The following is a 24808-nucleotide window of genomic DNA, read 5'->3' as shown; positions in this document are numbered from 1 at the left end:
ACACAAGCAGGGGAGGGACAGAGAGAGCCAGGGGAGAGAGAGAATCCCAAGAACTGATAGTGTGGAGCCATCGTGATGTGGGACTCGAGCTCATGAACTGTGAGAACATGACCCGCGCCAAGAATTGGAAGCTTAACCGACTGAGCCACCCAGACTCCCCTAATTGTGTCTTTTTGAGGTTATTTTTATTTATTTATTTATTTTTTGCTTTATAGCCCACAGCCTGTGAAAGAAGATATTGCAACGCCTCTACCTTCTGAAAAAACCCCAACTAGTGTTAATCAAACTCCTATTGAAACGAATGAATTTCCTCAGCTACCGGAAGGTTTAGAAAAGAAGCCTATTGTTCTTAAGTTCAGTGCCATGTTAGATGGTATAGCCATAGGAGCAGCACTTTTACCATCTCTAAAAGCAGAATATAAAATGGGAAGAATGAGGAGTCACGGAATGACAGGTAACATTGAATTTTAAGTTCAGTCTCTTAAAATTTAAGATTGGTTTGAAAAATTAGTAATATTTTGATGAAAAGTTATATTTGGTTTTGTAGATATTATATGAAAATGTAAATAATTTTAATCAGAACACTTTTAAATTTCATTAATGATGTTCCTCAGTCAAGTGAAAAATATCAGTTACATCTTCCCTGAGTGACCAACAGGGACACTGCTTTTATTTGAAGTCTTCAAAGCTATTCAGTTATTGAGGCCATTTCTAATTTAGAAGTTGAATAAATTACTATATCCATTAGTTTCTTTATAGCTGGAATAACTTGGCTTATTTTCAAATTTGGTGCATTTAGCTTAAATCACAGGTTATTTGGTTTCTTCAAAATAGCTACTTCTATAAGGTTTTGTGATCCTTATATACTCTTCCAAATTCTTTGCTGTTGTATTTTTATTCTGAAGTTTATCATATATACAAAAGTATGTAAATTATATACACACAGTTTCAAGAATAATAAAAAAAAAAATGTGACCTTACCAACCCATTATACAAACTAAATGAAAATATTGCCAGTGCTGTGAAGGCTCCTTCAATGAATATTATCCTTACCAGCTTTTCTTAATGACTGCTCATGGAATAACTGTTAACATGAATTTTGTGTTACCCATTCCTTTGCTTTTCTTTATAATTTTACCACATATGTATATACTCATAAATGGCTTATGTTTTGAACTTTATTTGTATGGACTCCCACTAATATATTTTTTAAAGGGAATTTTTTTTTCTGTACATTTTGTTTGAGATTCATCTGTTCATTCATGTGTGTACAGTTCATTCATTTTTCACTGAAATAGTCTGTTAAGTGATTATATTACAGTTTATCCACTCTGCTATTGATGGACCTTTGACTCATTTTACTTTTTTGCTATTATAATTATTCTCATGCATGTCACTTGGTACACATGTGCACAAGTTTCTCAAGGGTATTTACTTTAGGAATTATACACCTAGACTGTAGGGTAAATGCATCTTGAGTTTTATTAGGAAGTACAAAACTGTTTTCCAAAGTACTTGTGTTCACCAGTATTTACTGCCCTGCCAGTATTAGATGAGAGTTCCCATTATACCATATACTTGTTAACACTTAATATTATCTGGCTTTTAAATTTTTGCTTTGTCTGGTAAATGGGGAATTGTATCTCACTGTGGTCTTAATTTCTATTTCTATAATTAATGAAGCTGAACTGTTTTATGTTATTAAGATATCTTTGTATGTTTTTTATATGAAGTGCCTATTAATGGTTCTGTGTTTGTTTGTCTGTTTTACCATTGAGTCATTTGCATTTTGTTTTGGTTCACAGAAATTATGTTTTGTATGTTAAGCTTTTGATGTTATAAATTTAACATATATTGTCACCCCATTAGAAACTTATTTCACTTTGTTGTCTTTTGATCAGTAGATGTTCTTAATTTTCAAATAATTGAATTTACCAGTATTTTCTTATATGATGTGTATTTTTATATGTTAAATCCTTCTCTTCCCAGGATCATGAAGATATTTTATTATATTTTCTATTAAATGTTTTTAAATTTTTCCTTTTAAGTTCTTCATCTATATGGAATTGGTTTTTTTTTAATTTGGTGCAGATTAGTTTAATCAATTATTTCAGCATCATTTATTGACTTTTCTTTTTTTCGGTGATACATAGTCCATTTTGGTCATCTATTACATGTTGATACATATGGGGTCTGTTTCAGAGTTATTTATTTTGCTTCATTGGCCTATTTGCACCATTACTGGTGACCTCTTTGCACCAGCTATTTTCAGTATCATATTGCTACCTGACATTTCCTGTTTTAGGAGTTATCTTGGTTATTTTTGGTTACTTGTTCCTTCACATAAATTTTATAATCAGTTTGTCAAATTCTCTGAAAAAACCTATTTGCATTTTTGTAGGAATGTAATTAAATCCGTAGATTTACTTGGAGACGATTGACAGTATTGATTGATACCAAGAATTGATGCAATATTTACCCTTCTATTCTTGAATATGTATTTCTTTGTCTCTTTAGGTTTTCTTCAGTGCTTTTCTACAAAGTTTAAAAATTTTGAACTTAAGGTTTTTGTGCCTCTGTTACAAGATATGTTTATTTGTGTAGATACCCCCTACCTTGTGTTATTGTTGTTGTTTAGTTACTACAAAGGGGATATTTTGTAAAATGGCATTTTCTAAACTGGTGGTGGTATGTACAAATGTGCTTGATCAATTTATGTCAGTTTTATACTCAACCATATTAAACTATTTTCTTATTGGTAATAAGATAGTTTGGAGTTTTCCTAAGTAGATACTTGTACCATGTGCAAATGAGGCTTTTGTTTCTTCCTTTCTAGTCTTTAAGAATTTTTCTTTTTCCTACTGTGCTTAATGTTGAGAAAAAGGGGGTATTATGGGCATCCTAATCTCTCATTCTTTTAAGGGAAATCAATATTTCGTCAATGAATATGATGTTTGCTGTAAGGTTTTGCAAGGTTCCCTTTATCAGGTTAAAAAAACTTACTTCTATTCCTAGTGTGCTAAGTGTCTCTATGAAGAAAAGTGGGTGAATATTATCAGATGCTTTTTGCTACAGCTGTTGAAATTAAAATGTTTTTTTCTCCTTTATGCCATTAACATGTTATATTAGTAGTTTAAAATTTTGCATACATACACATATATAAATACATACACATATTTATATATATGTGTATATTTTTATTCCAACTCTGAACATTTTAGGGTTTTTTTGTTTTGTTTTGTTTTTATTGAGAGGGATTTTTCTGAACATCTAGATCCTTTTGTTAACTAGAAGAAAGAAACACTATGAAATGAGTTTCCAGAATTAGCAGAGTCAGAAGATCAGGCCTTCAGATATTGGCCTGACAATAGGGTAGACTCACCTTGGCCATTTATTCAGGGCATCCAAGAAATAGGAGAGTTGACAGAGGGCAGTAAGTCAAAAGCCAATAGGCAGTTTGGAACTAGGAAGATACAAATATTTAGGAGCAAAGTAAGTGTATTATCAAATATCCAGACTGATAAGAACATATAATTCTTCTTGAAATGAAGGAACGGGACAGAAGTAGTAAAAGAATGACTGTACTAGTGATGACAGATGACCTGAGGCCTAGGATTACTTCAATCTTGATGTTTTTATTTGATAATTCTGGTGGTAGTAATGGAAGTGGTAGTTACTGTGGTAAATAGCCCTCACCTTTTGCAGCTTGCAAGTGATGGTCACTGAGGCTGCCTTGTTGGAGTTAGTAAGAGAAGATCAGAGCAGTCTTGACCTATCTGGCTATCCACAATTGCACCAGTTGATGAAAGAGCATTTTTCTATTTATGGCTAACTCATATTATTGTATAGTGAGTGAATATAGTGAATGTAACATATAGGAAGGAGGTGACCTCCTACTAGTATTTTGAAAAAGATTTATTTCTGGCACAATTGAGAACACTAGGAATGTTTATTACATTTTAATATGTAAAATAGGCTATTTAATGATGTTTGAGTGTAGAGAATTGGTAACGTATAGAACAATATAAGATTTTGTTGTTGGAAAGGCACCCGCGTGTATACATTAGTATACAGTACTATACTAGTACAGTGTATGCAATGGGCAATAATAGATCTTGATTTTAACAAGGCTTCTTCTACTTTTTAATGCCTTCAGAAATAGTTGGAGAGATATGTCTTGAATAACAGTGTAGGTTGCATATTATAATTGAACAACTGCATGCTAGATTGTTGATTTAAGTAGTTTTAGTAAACTAAAACTCATACCATATCCTTATTTGGCATACGGGACCATTAATAATTATTGTTAAGGTCACAACTACATGGGATTATATAATTTTATGCCTGATGAATTTATATTGTAATTTTATACCCGAGTACAATTTAATGACTTGACAATTTTCACTATTTCCTTCCATACTGAATCAGGATCAGGAGGCAAGTTGTTAACTGCTAACTTCTCTGTTAATAAAGCAATATGAATGTGAATGTGGATTGGAATTTTTTAATACTTAATTTCTCATGTTAAAACTCTTCTGTTGTAAGGGCAGTTTCTTTCTGTTCTACCTTCTACGAAATAAAGAATATTTGTAAGGGTCTCTCTAACACCTAACGCAGTGCTTGGCACCTGGTAGGCTTAGTAAATATTTGCTGGCTTAATAATACTGACTGACTCTTTATAGTACCCACACATATATTTAAAGATTTATTTCATTTGGGATATATATGCATTTTTTTAGAAACCATGTTTTGAACGAAGGAGTGAATGAGCACCTGAACAAACAATAACTTTTCTTATTTTTTACAGGTGCACAGACCAGATTTACATTTGAGCTGCCAAATCACAGATTACGTTTTACTTCAAAAGTTTCTGCCACGGATATGTCAACCATTCCTCCTTCTGCCAGTCTCAACCTTCCTCCTGTTACTATGTCAGGAAAATATATAATGGAAGAGCATGATAGTTATTCAGATCAGGTGTGGAGTATAGATGAACTACCTTCTAAACAAGGGTACTATTTACAGGGAAATTACCTACGTTGTGTGGCAGAAGTAAGTTTACTTTTTAATTTTCTTACACTCTATCATTTAGGAGTCTTTAAGGTTTAGGTGTACCAAAATATGTAGTGATCCAAACTTTTAAGACGGATCATTAAATCGTTTATTCTTATAGAATTCTGAACTGAATCTGGTGTGTGTGTATGTGCACATGTGTGTATGTATCTGCCTCTTTCTCTATAGTTTCATTTAAACATTTCTTTTTTGTATTAGTCATCTTTGAATTTATATTTCTTATATTAGATTTCACATCCATCTCTGTAATATTTTTATGGCTCATTTGATTATAAAAAAGCTAATATTTATATGCATTGACTTGTACAATACTTAAATCGATCTTAAGAGGTAGGTATATTCTCATTTTTTAAGTGAAGAAACTGAGCCTTCAGGAGGTTACACTATTCATCAAGTATACATAATTATTAACAATATAAAGGTGATACAGACAGATAAAATAATTACAGTCAAATTCACAGACTAATTTCTTTACTAAGGGAAGTTGAAAGCCAGCATACCTGATTTTATCATTTTTTCACTTTATATTGGCACAACTGTCACAAGTTTAAAAAACATTTGGATATATATTTTCTGTTTGATTTGTGTTCAGCAGGTCATCTGTTATTATACTAATTTGATACAGTAGAAATTTGAAGCTGAGAGAAATTAAATAACTGTCCCTAAATCTCCCCACTATCAAGTGAGAGATGTAGGATTCATACACAGTGCTGTCTCAGCTTCCTTTGTCAGTTTGTCAGAAACAATTTCAACTTTATCAAAGGGCAATTTTATAACTATTTGTTTTCTGAGTTTTATTCTTTAGAATGTGAAGCATTTATGAGAATGCTCTTGAGCTCTTTGCTAGAAATATTACAGCTATGGGAGATATTTAAGTCTGGTTTGCCTTCGTTAGACCCTGCTTACCCTAGCATCTCTCTAATAGTTGGGATTTCTTTGTGTGAAAATGTACAAAAAAATTTGTACAAGATTGTAGAAGTCAGATATTTATTTAAAAGGTAGATTATAGAGGTGCCTGGTTGGCTTAGTTGGTTAAGTGTCTGACCCTTGATTTCAGCTCAGGTCATGACCCCAGGGTCATGGGATCAAGCCCCATGTCGGACTCTGCGCTGAGCATGGAGCCTGATTAATATATTCTCTCTCTCCCTCTCTGTCTCCCTCTCTCTCTTTCTTGCCCTCCCCTCCCCCACTAGCTTGCTTTCCCTAAAGTAAATAAATAAAACTTAAATAAATTAATTAATGGGTAGATTATAAAGCATATTGCATTTGTGCTTTCTATTCTGAAAAATAAGCACTCCAAATTCTACTTTAGCAATACTATTATAAATGTTTCATTTGACAGAAAATAAATCTAATGCAGTATGTTGCATAATTCCTTACTAATATTAGAAAGGGATAAAGTTTGTAATTGAGGCAGAACACAATCCCAGATTTGCTAAGAATGCAGTTAATTATAAACACTTGAAGGAATCTAAAATTGCATTCCTCAGAGAGTTGCCTGGTTTACTATGGCCTGAAATAAACACACATGAAAATCACCTTAGCCCATTTTGGACTATTCTATAAAAAATAAAGTGTCCAGGGCAACTTAGACTTTATGTGACTTCTCATTTAATTAAAGACTACTGAACCTATTTTGCGCTCTTAATTTTTGGTAAAAATATGAATGCTGTCAAAGTAGCAAATTTGAAGCATTTCCTTTATTCATAAGGGTGTTTCAAACTATCTTTACTATAATACTCAACTTCAGTTAGGACCTGCTTTCTGTTCAATCTGTTTATTAATTTTCCCCAGAAATTTTATGCCTTATACTAATCATAGGGCATATATTAAAGCTGATTGAGTATATCTGATTAGTTAAATCATGCAAATGTAAGCCTCATGAGAGAGAGAGCCATAATTTTATTGTTTTTATTCACCTTAGCATCTAATGAGGTACACAAAGTAGATGGTCAATAAATATTTGAATGAGTAAATAAATTTACTTTCACATGTAATGATACTTGTCCATGGTTCTAAACACTACAACAGTAGTCATTGAAAAAAGACACTACCCTGGACAAAATTCCGATTTTGATATTAGCAGGTAACATAAAGTATAAATTTCATTCTTTTTCAAAAGATAGAAAACAAAAAACCTTATTGGCCACTGTTATTTAAAAAATAAATTTAAGGAATGGCCTGTAATAATGTCAGACCAGTAAAGTATTGGGCAATGTGAATATTTTATAATCTTTCTCAAATAGTATGTAGATAATTCATTGTTTTTCTTCAGAGTTTGGATGACTTATGTGAGCAAAAGATGTATTTATTTATTTTTTTCAACGTTTATTTATTTTTGGGACAGAGAGAGACAGAGCATGAACGGGTGAGGGGCAGAGAGAGAGGGAGACACAGAATCGGAAACAGGCTCCAGGCTCTGAGCCATCAGCCCAGAGCCTGACGCGGGGCTCGAACCCACGGACCGCGAGATCGTGACCTGGCTGAAGTCGGACGCTCAACCGACTGTGCCACCCAGGCGCCCCGCAAAAGATGTATTTAAAACAAATATAGTCAGTAGTGTTAATCTAGTATTCTGATTTTGTTTTGGCAGGTTGGCTCTTTTGAACATAATCTCACAACCGATCTGCTAAACCACTTGGTATTTGTGCAGAAAGTGTTCATGAAGGAAGTTAATGAAGTAATACAGAAAGTTTCTGGTAAGATAATCTCATACCTTCCATGGTATGAGCGTTCATCCTGTCATTTAGATATATTTAAACTCTGCATTCCTTTTCTGGCTTTTCCACCTACAGATTCTTTTGCTTATTACTTACTTTTGTCATGTGTAATACATACGTTTATGATTTATAAACTTCACAAAACTCCTTTATACTTTCTCTGCCTGCCACCACAAAAAGAGCGAGTAGTGTATGTCTATTAACCAAACTAATCTTACGCATTTGGGAAACAAGATTTAGATCAATATTAAGATTTTGACTTTATACCATATGGTGACTCTGCATGCTCTATAGCAACCCTTATGATATTTTTGTTATGCCTCAAGAGTAGATTACAAATGGGCTTCTTAATTACAGTTTTTCGTCTTAATAGGAAGTGTATGTTTGATTTTAAAAGTGTTTAACTGATCTTTAATTCACAAGATAAAGTATTAAGTATTAGGATGGAAAATAAGTTGACTATGTAAGCATCCTTGAGGCTAAATATTTCCAGTATGGATATAATCACGTTAAAATAATAGTGAAACCAGGGGCGCCTGGGTGGCTCAGTCGGTTGAGCGTCTGATTTCGGCTCAGGTCATGATCTCGTGGTCTGTGAGTTTGAGCCCCGCGTCGGGCTCTGTGCTGACAGCTCAGAGCCTGGAGTCTGTTTCAGATTCTGTGTCTCCCTTTCTTTGACCCTCCCCCGTTCATGCTCTGTCTCTCTCTGTCTCAAAAATAAATAAACGTTACAAAAAAAATTTTTTTTTTAAATAATAAATGTTTGATAGAATTCCCCTGGAAAGCAATCTGGCCCTGGACTCTGGTTTTGGGGGAGATTTTTGATTACTCATTCAGTTTCTTTACTGGTTTTGGGTCTGTTCTAATTTTCTATTTCTTCCTGTTTCAGTTTTGGTAGTTTATAGGTTTCTAGGAATTTGTCCATTTCTTCCAGATTGCCCATTTTATTGGCGTATAGTTGCTCATAATATTCTCTTATTATTGTTTGTATTTCTACTGTGTTGGTTGTGATCTCTCCTCTTTCATTCTTGATTTTATTTATTTGGGTCCTTTCCTTTTTCTTTTTGATCAAACTGGCTAGTTGTTTATCAATGTTGTTAAATCTTTCATAGAACCAGGTTCTGGTTTCATTGATCTGTTCTGGGTTTTTTTGTTTTTTGTTTTTTTTATTTCAAAAGCATTGATTTCTGCTCTAATCTTTATTGTTTCCTGTCTTCTCCTGGTTTGGGGTTTTATTTGCTATTCTTTTTCCAGCTCTTTAAGGTATAAGATTAGGTTATGTATCTGAGACATTCTTCCTTCTTTAGGAAGGCCTGGATTGCTATATATTTCCCTCTTAGGACCACCTTTGCTGCATCCCAGAGATTTGGGGCTGTGGTATTATCATTTTCACTGGTTTCCATATACTTTTAAATTTCCTTTTTAACTTCTTGCTTAGCCCATTCATTCTTTAGTAGGATGTTCTTTAGTCTCCAAGTATTTGTTACCTTTCCAAATTTTTTCTTGTGGTTGATTTCAAGTTTCATAGAATTGTGGTCTGAAAACATGCACGGTATGATCTTGATCATTTTGTACTAGTTGAGGGCTGATTTGTGTCCCAGTATGTGATCTATTCTGGAGAACGTTCCATGTGCACTGGAGAAGAATATATATTCTGCTACTTTAGGTTGAAATGTTCTGAATGTATCTATTAAGTCCACCTGATCCAGTGTGGCATTCAAAGCCATTGTTTCCTTGTTGATTTTCTGTTTACACGATCTGTCCATTGCTGTAAGTGGGATGTTGAAGTCCCTTACTATTATGGTATTATTATCAATGAGTTTCTTTATGTTTGTGATTGGTTTATATATTTGAGTGCTCCACATTTGGAGCATAAATGTTTACAGTTGTTAGGTCTTCTTGGTGGATAGACCCCTTAATTATGATGTAATGCCATTCTTCATCTCTTGTTACAGTCTTTATTTTTAAAGTCTAGATTGTCTGATATAAGTGTGGCTACTCCAGCTTTCTTTTATTGACCATTAACATGATAGATGGTTCTCCATCTCCTTACTTTGAATCTGAAGGTGTTTTTAGGTCTAAAGTGGGTCTCTTGTAAACAGCATATAGATGGATCTTGTTTTCTTATCCATTCTGTTACCATATGTCTTTTGTTTGGAGCATTTAGTCCATTGACGTTTAGAGTGAGTGCTGAAAGATATGAGTTTATTGCCATTATGTTTCTTGTAGAGTTGGAGTTTCTGATGGTGTTCTCCAGTCCTTTCTAGTCTTCACTGCATTTGGTCTTTCCCCGCCCTCCCCCCCCCCCCCCATCTTTTCTCCCCTGAGAGTGTCCCCCTTAAAATTTCTAGCAGGGCTGGTTTAGTGGTCACGAACTCCTTTAGTTTTTTTATAGCCTCGCTGGATAAAGAATTCTTGGCTGCATATTTTTCTGATTCAGCACATTGAATATATCCCACCACTCCTTTCTGGCCTGCCAAATTTCTGTGGATAGGTCTGCTGCAAACCTGATCTGTCTTCCCTTGTAGGTTAGGGACTTTTTTTTCCCTTGCTGCTTTCATGATTCTCTCCTTGCCTGAGTACTTTGTGAATTTGACTGTGATATGCCTTATTGATGGTCGGTTTTTGTTGAATCTAATGGGGGTCCTCTCTGCTTCCTGGATTTTGATGTCTGTGTCTTTCCCCAGGTTAGGAAAGCTTTTCACTATGATTTGCTCACATAACCCTTCTACCCCTTTCTCTCTTCATCTTCTGGGATCCCTATGATTCTGATGTTGTTCCTTTTTAATGAGTCACTGATTTCTCTCATTCTTAAATTGTGCTCTTTTGCCTTAGTCTCCCCCTTTTTTTCTGCTTCATTATTCTCCTTAAGTTTGTCCTCTGTATTGCTGATTTGCTGCTCTGCCTCCTGCATCCTTGCCACCACATCAACCATTCAAGATTGCAGCTTAGTTATAGCATTTTTTATTTCATCCTGACTAGTTTTTACTTCTTTTATCTCTGCAGAAAGGGACTCTAATCTATTTTCGACCCCAGCTAGTATCTTATTATCATGATCCTAAATTCTGGTTCAGACATCTTGCTTGTATCTGTGTTAAGTCCCTGACTGTCATTTCTTCCTGCTCTTTCTTTTGAGGTGAATTCCCGCTGAGTTCTGTGGTTCAGGTTGTGCAGATTATTGTGTTAATCCTCAAATCAGTTTTCTAGGTGTGCAGGATGGTTTAGTGTTGATCTGGCTGTATTTCATGGATGCGAGACGCAAAAAACAAAAACAAAACAAAGCTTCCATGCTATTCCACCATCTTGGCTCCTCCAAAATCTTTTTCTTTTAATGTTTGTTTATTTATTTTTGGGAGAGAGAGTGAGTGAGCATGCACAAGCGGGGAGAGACAGAGAGGAGGACAGAGGATCCAAATAGGGCTCCACTACTCCTCAAACTCAGGATCTTTGAGATCATGACCTGAGCCACCCAGCAACCGAGAAAGGCTTTTCTTTTTTTTTTTTAATTTTTTTTTTTTTTCTCAACGTTTTTTTATTTATTTTTGGGACAGAGAGAGACAGAGCATGAATGGGGGAGGGGCAGAGAGAGAGGGAGACACAGAATCGGAAACAGGCTCCAGGCTCTGAGCCATCAGCCCAGAGCCTGACGCGGGGCTCGAACTCACGGACCGCGAGATCGTGACCTGGCTGAAGTCGGATGCTTAACCGACTGCGCCACCCAGGCGCCCCGAGAAAGGCTTTTCTTAACCTTTGAATTGCAATCAATGAGGAGTTAAAGTATATTCCTAAGTTTATGAAGAATGAACTGGAAGACTAAAAATTAATATTCTAACCATGAAGACTTACCAATCACTATGGAGAATTCAGAAATAAGATTCTGATTCTAAAGTCATTTAGTGGCTAGGTCTGATCCTTGAGTCATTCCTGACTAGAGACAGCCATGAACTCTAGGAAAATAGCTGAAAGTAAGTTGTGTATCATCTAGCTATCACCAGAACCTCATAGAGTGGAGATCTTATCAAAACCAGAGAAGGTACTCTTTACTGAGAGGGAATGCTTTGAACCCTTATAACCAAGTTTCTTAGTATTCTAATCTCGGTATTGCTTCCCTCATCTACCAAATCTTCATAGTTTTTGTCCTTATTTCTTTTTTTCTTATACCTTTTTCTCATGCTTTTCCTTAATATTACATTTAGCTCTAGGACATTTTCTCAATATTACATTTAGCTCTAGGAATACTCATTTACATCAGTCATCAAGTTTGTTAGGAAATTCTTTTTTGAGGAATCAATTCTTGTAATCTTACTCTCACGGACTCCCTTGATTTTAGAAAGACATGGATAATCACTGACCTAGTAAACATAAAAGATTTATTTTTGAATATGTACAGTCATCTTAGAAACATATAAGGAGGTTCCCTTCTGAGAATTGGGCCTTTCATATATTTAATTCATAATGAGGTAAAAAAAAATGAAGTTAATGTGACTAACAATATCTGATATTTCTATAAGCTAAAATTATTGTGTAATACATTTGTAAGAGATGGAGCTCTTGCTTTTACATTTTAAGAAAAGTAAATTTTTCTGAAACTACTAAAAGATATTCAAGGCTGTGATAGATCAACAAAAAAATAGGCTTTTAAAAAAATGGACTTTACTTATTAGAGAATGTTTAGGTCCATAGCAAATTGAGGGAAGGTTACTGAGATTTCCCAAATATCCCCTTGTCTCCAGTCATGTATAGCCTCCCCCATTATCAGCATCCCCCACCAGAGTGGCACATTTGTTACAAATGATGAATCTGCATTGGCACACCATTATCACCCAAAGTCCATAGTTTACATTAGGGTTCACTCTTGGTGTTGTACACTCTGTGGATTTAGAGAAATGTATATTGACATTTATTTGCCATTATAGTGACCTACAGGGTAGTTTCACTGCCCTAAAAATCCTTGGTGCTCCACCTATTTATCCCTCCCTTGGTTGCTTCCATATTTTGGCAATTATGAATAAAGCTATAAATATCTGTGTGTAGGGTTTTGTGTGGACATAAGTTTTTAGCTCCTTTGGGAAATAACCAAGGAGCGTGATTGCTGGATCATATGGTAAGAGTGTGTTTAGTTTTATGAGAAACTATCAAACTGCTTTCCCAAGTGGCCATACCGTTTTGCATTCCCACCAGGAATGCATGAGAGATCTTGTTGCTACACATCCTTAACAGCGTTTGGTGGTGTCAGGGTTCCAAATTTTGGCTATTCTAATGGGTTTGTAGTGGTATCTTAAGATTGTTTTGATTTGCATTTCCCTGATGATATGATGATATGTATAAAGCATCTTCCCTTGTGCTTATTTGCCACCTGTGTATCTTCTTTGGTGAGATGTCTGTTAAAGTCTTTGGCCCATTTTTTAATCAGGTTTTTTGTTTTCTTATTGAGTTTTAAGAGTTTTTTGCATGTATTAGAAACAGTCCTTTATCAATTATACCTTTTAGAAATATTTTTTCCTAGTTTTGGCTTGTCTTCTCATTCTCTTGACACTGTCTTTTGCAAAGAAAAATTTTTTTAATTTTAGTGGAGTACAGTTTATCAGTTCTTTCATGGATTATGACTTTGGTATTATATCTAAAAACTCATCGCCGTACTGAAGGTTTATTTAGGTTTTTTTCTTACGACGTTTTATAAAACTTTTATAGTTTTGTGTTTTACATTTAGATCTGTGATCCATTTTGAGTTAATTTTTGTGAAACCTGTAAAGCTTATGTCTAGATTCATTTTTTTTTTTTGCATGTGGATATCCAGTTATTCCAGCACCATCTATTAAAAAGACTATCTTTGCTTCATTATATTGCCTTTGCTTCTTTGTCAAAGATCAGTTCACTATATGGATCTCTTTCTGGGCTCTTTGTTCTGTTCCAGTGACATTGTCTCATCTTTCACCAGTCCCACACTGCCTTGATTACTGTAGTTTGTAGTCTTGAAGTCAGGTAGTGTCAGTCCTCTAGCTTTTTTCTTCTCCCTAATTGGCTATCCTGGGTCTTTTGTCTATACACACCTTATAATCAGTTTGTTGATTCCCACAAAATAACTTGCTATGATTTTGATTGGAATTGCATTGAATTTATAGATCAAATTGGGAAGAACTGACATCTTGACAGTATTCAGTCTTCCTATCCATGGACATGAAATATCTTTCCATTTATTTATTTTATTTATTTATTCATTCATTTGTTTATTCATTCATTCATTCATTCATTCATTCATTCATTCATTCCATACTCTTGTTTGATATCTTTCCTCAGAATTTTGTAGTTTTCCTCATGTAGACCTTGTACGTATATTATTAATTTATACCTAAGTATTTAATTTTTTGTGGTGCTAATGTAAATGGCATTGTGGTTTTTGTTTTTCTTTTTGAGAGAGAGAGAGTATGCACACACACACGCATGTGTGGGGAAAGAGCAGAGAGAGAGGGAGACAGAGGATCCAAAGCAGGCTCCGTGCTGTCAGCACATAGCCAGTTGTGGGTCTTGAATTCACAGACTGTGAGATCATGACCTGAGCTGAAGTCAGACACCTAACCGACTGAGCCTAGCATTGTGTTTTTCATTTTAGATTCCACTGTTCATTGTTGGAAAGTGATTGGGCTTTGTGCATTATTAACCTTGTATGCAACCTTGCAGTAATTGCTTATTGGTTCCAGGAGTTTTTTTGCCAGTTCTTGCAGATTTTCCACACAAATAATATATATAATCCTGTCATTTGTGAACAAAGACAATTTTATTTTCTCTTTCCCAATTTGTATACCTTTTATTTCCTTTTCTTGTATTATTGCATTAGGTAGGACTTCTTGTAAAATGTTGAACAAGATTGGTAAGAGGAGTCATCCTTGCTTGTACCTTATCTAAGTAGGAAAGTGTCAAGCTTTTGACCATTAAGCATGATCTTAACTCTAGATTTTTGTAGATATTATCTAATTGAGGAAATTTCCTCTATTCCTTTTTATTGAGAGTTTTTATTATGAATGGGTGTTGGATTTTGTGAAATGCTTTTTCTGCATCTCTCTCTTTTATTTAAATTTATTTTTTTCATTTAAATAATCTCTATACCCAACGGGGACTCTAATTCATGATCCCAAATCAAGAGTTGCACAGTCTTCCAAATGAGCCAGCCAGGCACCCCTTTTTCTGCATCTCTTGATATGACCATGTGATTTTTCTTCTTTAGCCTATTGATGTGATAGATTGCATTAATTTGATTCCCTAGTGGAGAAAACTTCTCATCCCATATGTATAATATGCTCCCTGGGATGATGCTAAACTCAGCATACATACAAAAAGATTAATCACTTTAAGATGGAGAATTTAAAGATTATATATGCAGAAAATTTTTTTCATCAAGAGGAAGAAAAGTGGAAATAGAAGTTATACATTAAAACATCAGAACATTATTTTGTGGATGTCATATTGATGGACAGCAAGTGATATTAATAGGAACTATATCCCAGGGTCTCCTACCCCATGTTTTTTTTTAATTTATAGGACCAACCTTTGTTGACATACTCTATTATTAGCACATATTAGCTTATGTTTAAAATTTCTCCACCTTTATTTTTTTTTTATTTTGTTTGCAGCACATCTAAATGTAAATAGCATTTTTGATTGAAGAAACTAGTCCAATTTACTTTTTTCCCATAAATGGAAAAATGAGACATATAATTACATTTGTTTAATTATATACATAATGTTTTAATTTTGCCCTTATAAAATGTTTTTAATAAATGCCTACATGTGCAGTATTATCCCTATCTTATATCTATGGCAGGAAATGTAACATGGCTAAGGTTCCCTAATAATTGGATTAATAATCAGAAAACAGAAAATAACTGTTCTTTATTTTTTTAAATGAACAAAATAATCATCATTTTCCTTTTAAAGAGATTTCCTCACACTCACATTTACTTAGGTGGGGAGCAGCCTATTCCTCTTTGGAATGAACATGATGGGACGGCAGATGGAGATAAGCCTAAAATTCTACTCTATTCCCTGAATTTGCAGTTTAAGGTAACATACAAATAATTATACTTTTCAAAGTATTTCCCTAATTTTTTAATTCTAAATTTCTAATTTTTTAGCTATAGAAAACTCATATTATACATAAATGTGCCAAGTAGAAAATAAAAATGAAGTATAACCCCATCCACTCAAGAGAAAAGGCTTTAACAAGTGAATATTCTTTAGTACTTTTTTCTATTTGTATTTTTACATATGCATATTATTTATGCATTTTAAAAACTTTGGATACCTTTCCATGTCAGAACATATAGATCAACTTTATCTTCCTCAACAGCTCTACTATTTATTATATAGTTGTAACAGTTTATTTAACTGTTCCCTACTGGTAAATATTTTAATTTTTTTCTAATTATTACAGCTATAAGTTACTCTGCAAGATATATTTTGTACATTTGTTCAATTAACAATAATACCTTAATAGAAACCTTAATATTTCAAATATTTAAGATATCAGCATTGTTAAAAATATCATTATTACCAAATAGTTCTTTAATTATAATTAATGTTTTTAACCCATGAACAGTTCAGATGTTAAATACAAAATACTAAAATGAAATTTAATAGCTAAAAAATCCACTACTAATATGAGAAATTAAGGAATGTTGACAGCTTTATCAGCTCATTAGACAACCCATATGTATTTTAAACATGGCTATTTTATCATATATTGAAAGGTGTCATTTAAGTGAGTGTATATTGTTGATTTAAGATTCTTTTTTTCCCTCCTAACATAATCTCCTAGGGCATCCAAGTAACAGCCACAACTCCATCAATGAGAGCTGTGAGATTTGAAACTGGATTGATAGAGCTGGAACTTTCAAACCGACTTCAAACCAAAGCCTCACCAGGAAGTAGCAGCTATCTGAAACTGTTTGGTAAATGCCAAGTGGATTTAAATCTGGCATTAGGACAAATTGTCAAACATCAGGTGAGTACAGAATTTGCTGACATTAGAATTTTGGCTTTTAATTTTGTATATCAATTTGAACTACTTTAAATATTACTATACTTTAAAAAAAATGTTTTTAATGTTCCTAAAATTTTTAATTGTAAATTGGAGTGAAGAAGCCTCATTTAAGAAGGCCTTTACAGTTTTAGTTTGGCATTTTACTTAGTGTTTTGGGTGTTATATTATTAGTTTATAGTTTAGTGCAAATGCAATCATGTGAAGCTTAATTCAGCATCTTCATAAATATTTATAATTTCTTTTTATTTTGTTAAGCATTATTTTTTTATTTCAGCACTCGGTACTAACGTTGGCCAACTCTTAAAATGTTACTAAGTTTCTTACTATTTAATATTGGTAAGTTTTTCTTGCCATAATGTTAAACATAAAAAGTTAAATATACACACACAGCAATAAATCAGATTTTATTTTATAAAAATTTAACTTTCACAGCTCATGGGGGGCTTTTTTGTTACTGTTGTTTTATTTTGCTAGAAATTATTAAAATGTTTAGGTTTTTTTGTCGGAACATTTTCCACTACTTGATTTTATTGAGCCTTTAATTTTATTTTAGGTTTATGAGGAAGCCGGTTCTGATTTTCATCAAGTTGCCTATTTTAAAACCAGAATTGGATTAAGAAATGCCCTCCGAGAAGAAATCAGTGGTTCTTCAGATAGAGAAGCTGTGCTTATTACCTTGAATAGACCAATTGTTTATGCACAGCCTGTGGCCTTTGACAGAGGTAAGATAAAGTCCATCAACACTGTCTTGTTGGAGTTAGAAACGTTTTGGAAATGTTGGATAAGAATCATTTGTAGTTTACTGGTGTAAATACTTGACAGCTAAATGTCTCCTAAATTTGAAATGTGAGCATCCAAGAAAAGTTTGTTGTTTATATCAGCTTTTAAAGTTATTTTATTTTTTAAAGTTATTTGCCTTCTACATGGGATATATAGGATGTCTGATTCAGAATTCTGATTGTAATGCTAATAAGGTTTCCTTTCAAAAACTAATGTACCCATTTGTTTTGACACTGTCTATTCACTTATTCTGTCTGTAAACATTTCCTGTCTGGGCATGGAAGACAAATAAGGAAAACAGGATCTTTGCCCTCAAGGAACTCTCAGTCCAGTGGGAAAGAGCAAAGTACACTACAGAGAGGAGTTAGAGAGATACATGTTCTAGTATCTGAGTGAGCCTCTAACTTTGCCTGTTCTTCTTAGAGGGGAAACTAATTCTTCAGATTCGACTTGGAGTTAGGAGTTCACTAGGAAGACAACGAAATGACAGCTTGTCTTATTTATCTTTGTATCTCAAGTTTTAGAACAGTCCCTGGCTTATAGTAAGAACTACATAAATGTTTACCAAATGAGAGAGAATATGAATGAATATATATGAACACAGAGGTCTAAAAACTATAGCAGCTTTCATAAAAGAAAATAATAGGAAATAAGGCTGAACAGATAGATACAATCTCATTACTGTATATTGGGCAAATATGTTGGAATTGTAATTTAGAAGTAATGAAGAACCATTTATGACGCGATTTAAGATTTAAATTGGTGTAGGCATTGGCTGGTGATAAGTCTGTTAGAAAACTGTTCTTTTGGCAGTGTTATGGATAACATTTTATTTTGTTAAATTCTGTGCACTTACTTTTCATTTCACATCTTACCTTTCATCAGCTTTCAACAGTTCCTTAAAGTACCTTGCGTTCTTTGTGTCCAGGATACTTGCTTTTCTTTCTACTTCTCTGGCTCCTTCATGTTTACCTCCTCTTTAGGCTTCTCCCTCTATACACAGCATTAAATGGAGGTTTTCCTTAAGGTTTCATTCTTATTACAGACTCAGATGTCTTGACTTTTGTAGGTCACATCTTTTTAATGTATACTCCTACTGTTATGTACCTCTCCTTCAGGAATTTTTAACAGTTGTAACAGTAAAGTCTACAAAGTTAGGGGCCATGTTTTGTTTTCATGTGTTATTGCATCCTGTTGCATAGCATCTAATTGGCATTTCACAAATAATTTATTACATGAACAAATGGACCTGGATTATTTTCTTTTTTCTGCCATTATGCATTTGCCTACTTTCTGCTTTTTTTTTTTTTCCTCTGTCAAATTGACCATATCATCTTAGATCCTTTCTAATTCTAATGCTGTATTTTTTGGTGGGAATAATTTTTAGTAATAAGCCAGATTTTGTAGCTATTGAGGTTTACTTGCCTTACAGCTTTACAGCTTTCATTTAAATTTTCTTTCCTCCCTGCCTTAATTATAAAAAGCTGTGCTGTTTTGGCTGAATTATAAGGCTGCCTATGACAACTGGAATGAACAACGAATGGCTTTACATAAAGATATCCATATGGCTACAAAGGAAGTAGTAGATATGCTACCAGGTATCCAGCAAACATCAGCCCAGGCCTTTGGGACTCTCTTCCTCCAGCTTACTGTGAATGATCTGGGAATATGTCTGCCCATCACAAATACTGCACAGGTACAGAAAATCAAATCATAGTCTAAGATTAAGAGTGAAACATTCTACTAACCATTTCTATGGATATAGAGTATAACAATTTTTTCAGGTTAACAATTTATAACTTGGGTTTAGTAAATAGCAAGTAAAATTGAATTCCTTCAGCCATTATTCATCCACAGTGTATTAAATATGTATCTCATGAGACTTTGCTCTGAAGCGCTCTTCATCAGAATTATGATGAGATTGATACCCATCTAATAAGCCTTAATTTTTACATTGGAAATAAGCAGCTTAGTGTTCAGAATCTTTTTGTTTTGTTTTTTAGCAAATAAGTCTTTGGCATGCACTTGTTAATAAAATAGAAGCAAAAGAACATTTAAGAATACTGTGTAATAGGGTTTAGTAACCTCATCTAAATTAGAGTAGGGAATTTCAAAATGCTTTTAAGCTGAAATAGTTGGTAATGAAACTTCCAAAGTATGTGTGTTGGATAAAGCAAGAGTTTTCATAATTTAGGACTAATTCTTAGGAGTACCTAGTTGCGTGGACACGTGTATGAGACAAAAAAGGGCTATAAACCCCTATCAGGCTTAAGAAGTTAAAATTAGAACAAATACAGAGGTCTATTTTACTGTTAAAATTTACTGTAAATAACCTGTAACCTGTTGTCAAATGGGTTTATCTTTTAGTATTTTGTTTGGCAACACACTGTGAAGAAAAGTCCTGGGTTGAGGATTGGCAACATATATTTATGCCTCAGGAGTTGAAAAATGGTAGTTTTTTAATGGCATGATGGACAGAACTCAGGAAAGCCATACACACCGAAGGTGGTTGTCATAATGAGAATGTTCCCCACAACTAAATCAGAAGCTTGAGATAGAAAACTAGATAATTAACCTTTTGCGAGTTAAAAAAGAAAAAGATGCACATGGCAAATGTATTTCACTTCAGTAATTTTTAAAAGCATCTTTTTACAGTACTTTCTAATTAAGCTTTCTAGGCTTGACATTTTCCAGACTTTTGTTCCTAGGAATTCTGTGAGAATTTCCAAATTTAAAAAAGTGTTGTATTTTGTCTTATTTTTTATTCAATATGTTTTGCAGTCTAATCACACTGGAGACCTTGACATTGGTTCTGCTTTAGTATTGACCATTGAAAGTACTCTCATCACTGCTTGTTCTTCAGAATCTCTGGTTAGTAAAGGGCATTTCAAAAACTTTTGTATTCGTTTTGCTGATGGCTTTGAGACGTCGTGGGATGACTGGAAACCAGAAATTCGTGGCGATCTAGTGATGAATGCCTGTGAGTGACTTATTTTCTGTATGATGTTTAGAATTTGTTTAAATTGAAAAAAAAAACAGAAATAGTGTCTTTATTTGTAAAACCAAAGGATGCTCAGCTATAGGAATATTATTGGACTTTGTGAAATAAGAGCTATTTCTAGTTAAATGTTCATATTTGTGAAAAATGTCAGGTTTTAGTAGTTTGGGTAAGTAAACCAGTTAGGCATTCTGCTTAATAGTATAACAGTTGAAGATTTGTTTACTACCTGGTTTTTTCCTGTAGTTGATTCATGAATGACCAGATAAAGCATCTTTGTTCCGTGGGGATCTTGAAAGAAAGTGATAAATGTGTAAGAACTAGTTCATCATATAACATAGAACAGGTTGTAGATAACCAGGAACAGGAACTCCAGCCACAAAATATTGACGTTAATAAATCCATGTGTCTAAATTTGTAAGCTACAGAGTATAACTTATGTGAATTCTTCCAATTCCATAATACTGGAGGTTGGGAGTAACTAAAGCTGTGTTTATATACAATTTTGAAAGTATATGGGTTTATTTTTATTTTAATATATTAAATATTATAGCAGAGTTAACAAATCACCATTAATGTTATAATAAAGAAAAAACTGCATTTGAGGAATTAAAGGTTGTGAACTAAAATTCCTCAGCCAGTCTCTAAGCCAAAATTAATACTTACTCTACAAAAGGTAGCATGCGGTTGTTTATGCAGTTTTTTGCCCTCTCCACTGGAAGAAAATCTTACCAGTTCTGGGTATTCTTTAAAGAACAAGAATATTCTTCATTATTTTTATACAAAAATTGAAGTTTTGACATTCCATGTTGATTAAAACTTAGATAAAACTATAGGTGAAATTCTCGGTATTGTATGCTTCTCATTTAGGTAATTCATATAAAATACTGCGATTTCTCTGAAATACTTCAGGTTACTAAGAAGCCTTGATATCAAAGTACTTATGCCCAATATTCAAAAGACCAAAAATAGCCTGGATCAGAAATCTTTACAAATAATATTTTACACAGTTGTTATATTTATTTTTAAAAATCACTGTAACTCCAGACGCCTGGGTGGCTCAGTCAGCTGAGTATCTGACTCTTGATTTAGGTTCTGATCATGATCTCACGGTTTATGAGATCGAGCCCCATGTTGGGCTCTGAGCTGACAGCCTGGACCCTGCTTGGGATTCTCTCCCTGTTCCTCTTTCTCTCAAAATAAAAATATTAAAAACTTTTAAAAATCACTATAATTCTTGTCTATTTTTTTCTTAAAATAAATTTAAATCTACTGGCTTGTATTAAGATGACATCTTTGCCATTATTATTTTTTTTATTTAAAAAAAAATTTTTGGGGGGCGCCTGGGTGGCGCAGTCGGTTAAGCGTCCGACTTCAGCCAGGTCACGATCTCGCGGTCCGTGAGTTCGAGCCCCGCGTCAGGCTCTGGGCTGATGGCTCAGAGCCTAGGGCCTGTTTCCGATTCTGTGTCTCCCTCTTTCTCTGCCCTTCCCCCGTTCATGCTCTGTCTCTCTCTGTCCCAAAAATAAATAAACGTTGAAAAAAAAATTTTTTTTAATAAATAAATAAATAATTAAAAAAATTTTTTTAATGTTTATTTTTGAGAGAGAGAGAGAGACCAAACATGAGCCGGGGAGGGGCAGAGAGAGAGGGAGACACAGAATCTGAAGCAGGCTCTAGGCTCTGACTGAGCTATCAGTACAGAACCTGATTCAGGGCTCGAACCCACAAGCCTTGAGAACATGACCTGAGCTGAAGTCAGACGCTTAATCAACTGAGCCACCCAGGCGCCCCTGCCATTATTATAATCATTAAAATGGATAGAATATTTTGGACACAAAGGAAGAATACCTTTCTTAAACAGTTTATTATAAAAGGAAAATGCATGAGAAATGTGCCTCTGAATCAAAATCAAAAATATATTAAAAATGCATAAATAATAACTCAGCACCTCAGTGTATATATACCAAGTAGAATACAAACATGCTGATAATTGTGATAATAATCATGGTTTATTTTAGGTTTTGTAGGATATTAAATGACTTGTTTATAACATGTTTTTGGTTTGGTGTCTTGGGAAGGAAGCAGACGAGTTGAGTGGTTGCTTCATTGATTTAAGAATTCTAAATTATAAAAGGGGCAGATTAGGTTTTGTTAGTAATAATAAATAGAATGTAAACGACGTTTAATATTTTTGGCAAAAAAGGGTTGAGTTAGGGTAGAGAAACAAGAAAAGGTAGAGTTATGCCTTAGGATTTTTTTTTTTTACAGATCATTTTAAAATCAGGCCCTAGGAAAAAGATGGCACAGTGGAATTGCCTTTCTAGGGTGATAATGTTTTCTAGGAATTGCAGTAAAAATTAGAAAGGACAATCTATAGGAAGAGTTCAAAGGACCATGTAAGTAGATAGGAAAGATAAGACTCTGTTCAGTAACATGTATTTATAGAAATTATAAAAACCATTAGAAGTTGAAAATGTAGCATGGAAAAAAAAAGTTTGAAAGACTTCAAACTCTTTGATTAGAGTGATTTAGTTGATTCCCTTCTCCTCACTTTCAGCATTTGGATCTTCTCCTAAAAATCTTAATATTCCTTTTTAATTCATCATGGCTCGTAATATATGATTTTATATAATTTTTAAAACTGAATTAAAAAAAATTCTCTGATACTTCTTAGGATTAAAAATCCTAAAAGTTTTCTATCCTTTTTTTTATTTACTAGCTTTCATTTGGCCTAAATTATGTTACTCAAATTTCAGAGGGTTTTCTTTTCATTCCAGCATTCTTAGATTTGAAAGAGTTACTAAGTTTCTTTTGCTCTGTTTTATAACTATGACTATAAAGGTGAATTGGGCCATATTTTACCCTAGGACAAGATCTAGTTCTCTCATATTCTATAATTTGTATGTGAGGTACAGGTAACATACATCTCAAACTATAGATTTTAGTTATTGGCATCATGTTAAAAAAAAAAAACACATAATAGAAATTTTCACTTAATAAACTCTTTCTCCCAAATATGTTGTAGTATCTCTGCAACTCAGATTTGAGTAGCTCTCAAAGGACCATTCCAATGATGGCACAAATTGTCAAAACCTCTAGAAACTAGAATTTCAGGGTCAGTCAGGTATTGTCACATGCAGAGTGTAAAGATAAAGTTGCAGTTAAGTTCTCATAAGCATAAAATAAAAAATGTTGAATTATGAAATATTATGAGTCATCTAAGGTAGTCGTTTCATTCTGCAGATTAGAAACTGAAGCCTAAAGGGGCCCCTGGGTAGCTCAGTTGGTTAAGCATCCTGACTTCGACTCAGGTCATGATCTCAATGTTTGTGAGTTAGAGCCTTGCATCGGGCTCTGTGCTGACAGCTCAGAGCCTGGAACCTGCTTCGAATTGTGTCTCCCTCTGGTACTGTCTCTCAAAAAATGAAAAATGTTAAAAAAATTTTTTTTTAAATAACAAAACGAAGAAACTGAAGGCTAAAGAGGCTAGTGATTCTATTCTGTTATATTTAGGTATTAATCTTTGGGCAAAACACTGCAGTATAATATTTAATCACAAGCATAATTTTATTGAAAACTATATTGGGGGGTGGTTTTTTGTGCAGGTGTAGTTCCAGATGGCACCTATGAAGTATGTTCTAGGACTACAGGACAAGCAGCTGCTGGTAGGTTCACAATTGGTATAACTTTTTCTTTTTTCTTCTTACATATATGAGATAGAATTCTGCGTTTTTATACATATATATACATATCTATATATGTATATTTATAGCCTTTATGTTAACAGTAAGAATTTTTTAACTAAACTAATTCTGATGTTCCCTGATTTTTTAAAACTATTTTTGTAACATTAGCATATTTTTATTTATTTAACAATTATTTATTAGACACTTGCTGTGTATAAAATATATGGCAAAAAGTTTTGGGAAAGACAAAGATGGATAAGATATACTTTCTACTCTGTATAAATTCTGATATAGTTAAGGCTCTGCAGCATAATTAAGCTATGATAAGTGATAAGTTCAATAAAATATAAAATTCCAATTGCCACTGAAATTTGTTGACGAGAGAAAAATTTCAAATTTGTAAGGATACTGGAATCAGAAAAAGCTTCTTTTAACATTTTAACAAACGTGAAAAGGGACTTGACAGATAAAAATTATTTCTTAAGCAATTACTGGAAGGCATGGATTAGAA

At 33.7% G+C, this 24808-nt stretch overlaps 1 protein-coding gene across 10 annotated transcripts in view; it reads left to right on the top strand.

The window, feature by feature from the left end:
• The window catches only part of BLTP1 (bridge-like lipid transfer protein family member 1), a 212266-nt gene that overhangs the window by 144144 nt on the left and 43314 nt on the right, over nucleotides 1-24808 (top strand). For all 10 annotated transcript variants that reach the window (XM_047855118.1, XM_047855120.1, XM_047855121.1 and 7 more), the window contains 9 exons: nucleotides 216-454; nucleotides 4808-5052; nucleotides 7667-7772; nucleotides 15754-15851; nucleotides 16606-16791; nucleotides 17384-17552; nucleotides 19095-19306; nucleotides 20392-20590; nucleotides 24217-24276. In XM_047855118.1, the coding sequence (XP_047711074.1) occupies nucleotides 216-454; nucleotides 4808-5052; nucleotides 7667-7772; nucleotides 15754-15851; nucleotides 16606-16791; nucleotides 17384-17552; nucleotides 19095-19306; nucleotides 20392-20590; nucleotides 24217-24276 (1514 nt within the window). The remainder of the gene's footprint in view (nucleotides 1-215; nucleotides 455-4807; nucleotides 5053-7666; nucleotides 7773-15753; nucleotides 15852-16605; nucleotides 16792-17383; nucleotides 17553-19094; nucleotides 19307-20391; nucleotides 20591-24216; nucleotides 24277-24808) is intronic.

Source organism: Prionailurus viverrinus, chromosome B1, assembly GCF_022837055.1.
Source record: "Prionailurus viverrinus isolate Anna chromosome B1, UM_Priviv_1.0, whole genome shotgun sequence".
Taxonomy (NCBI): Eukaryota; Metazoa; Chordata; class Mammalia; order Carnivora; family Felidae; genus Prionailurus; species Prionailurus viverrinus.
The sequence above is the reverse complement of the archived record's forward strand: the minus strand, read 5'-3'. Positions and strand labels throughout refer to the sequence as shown.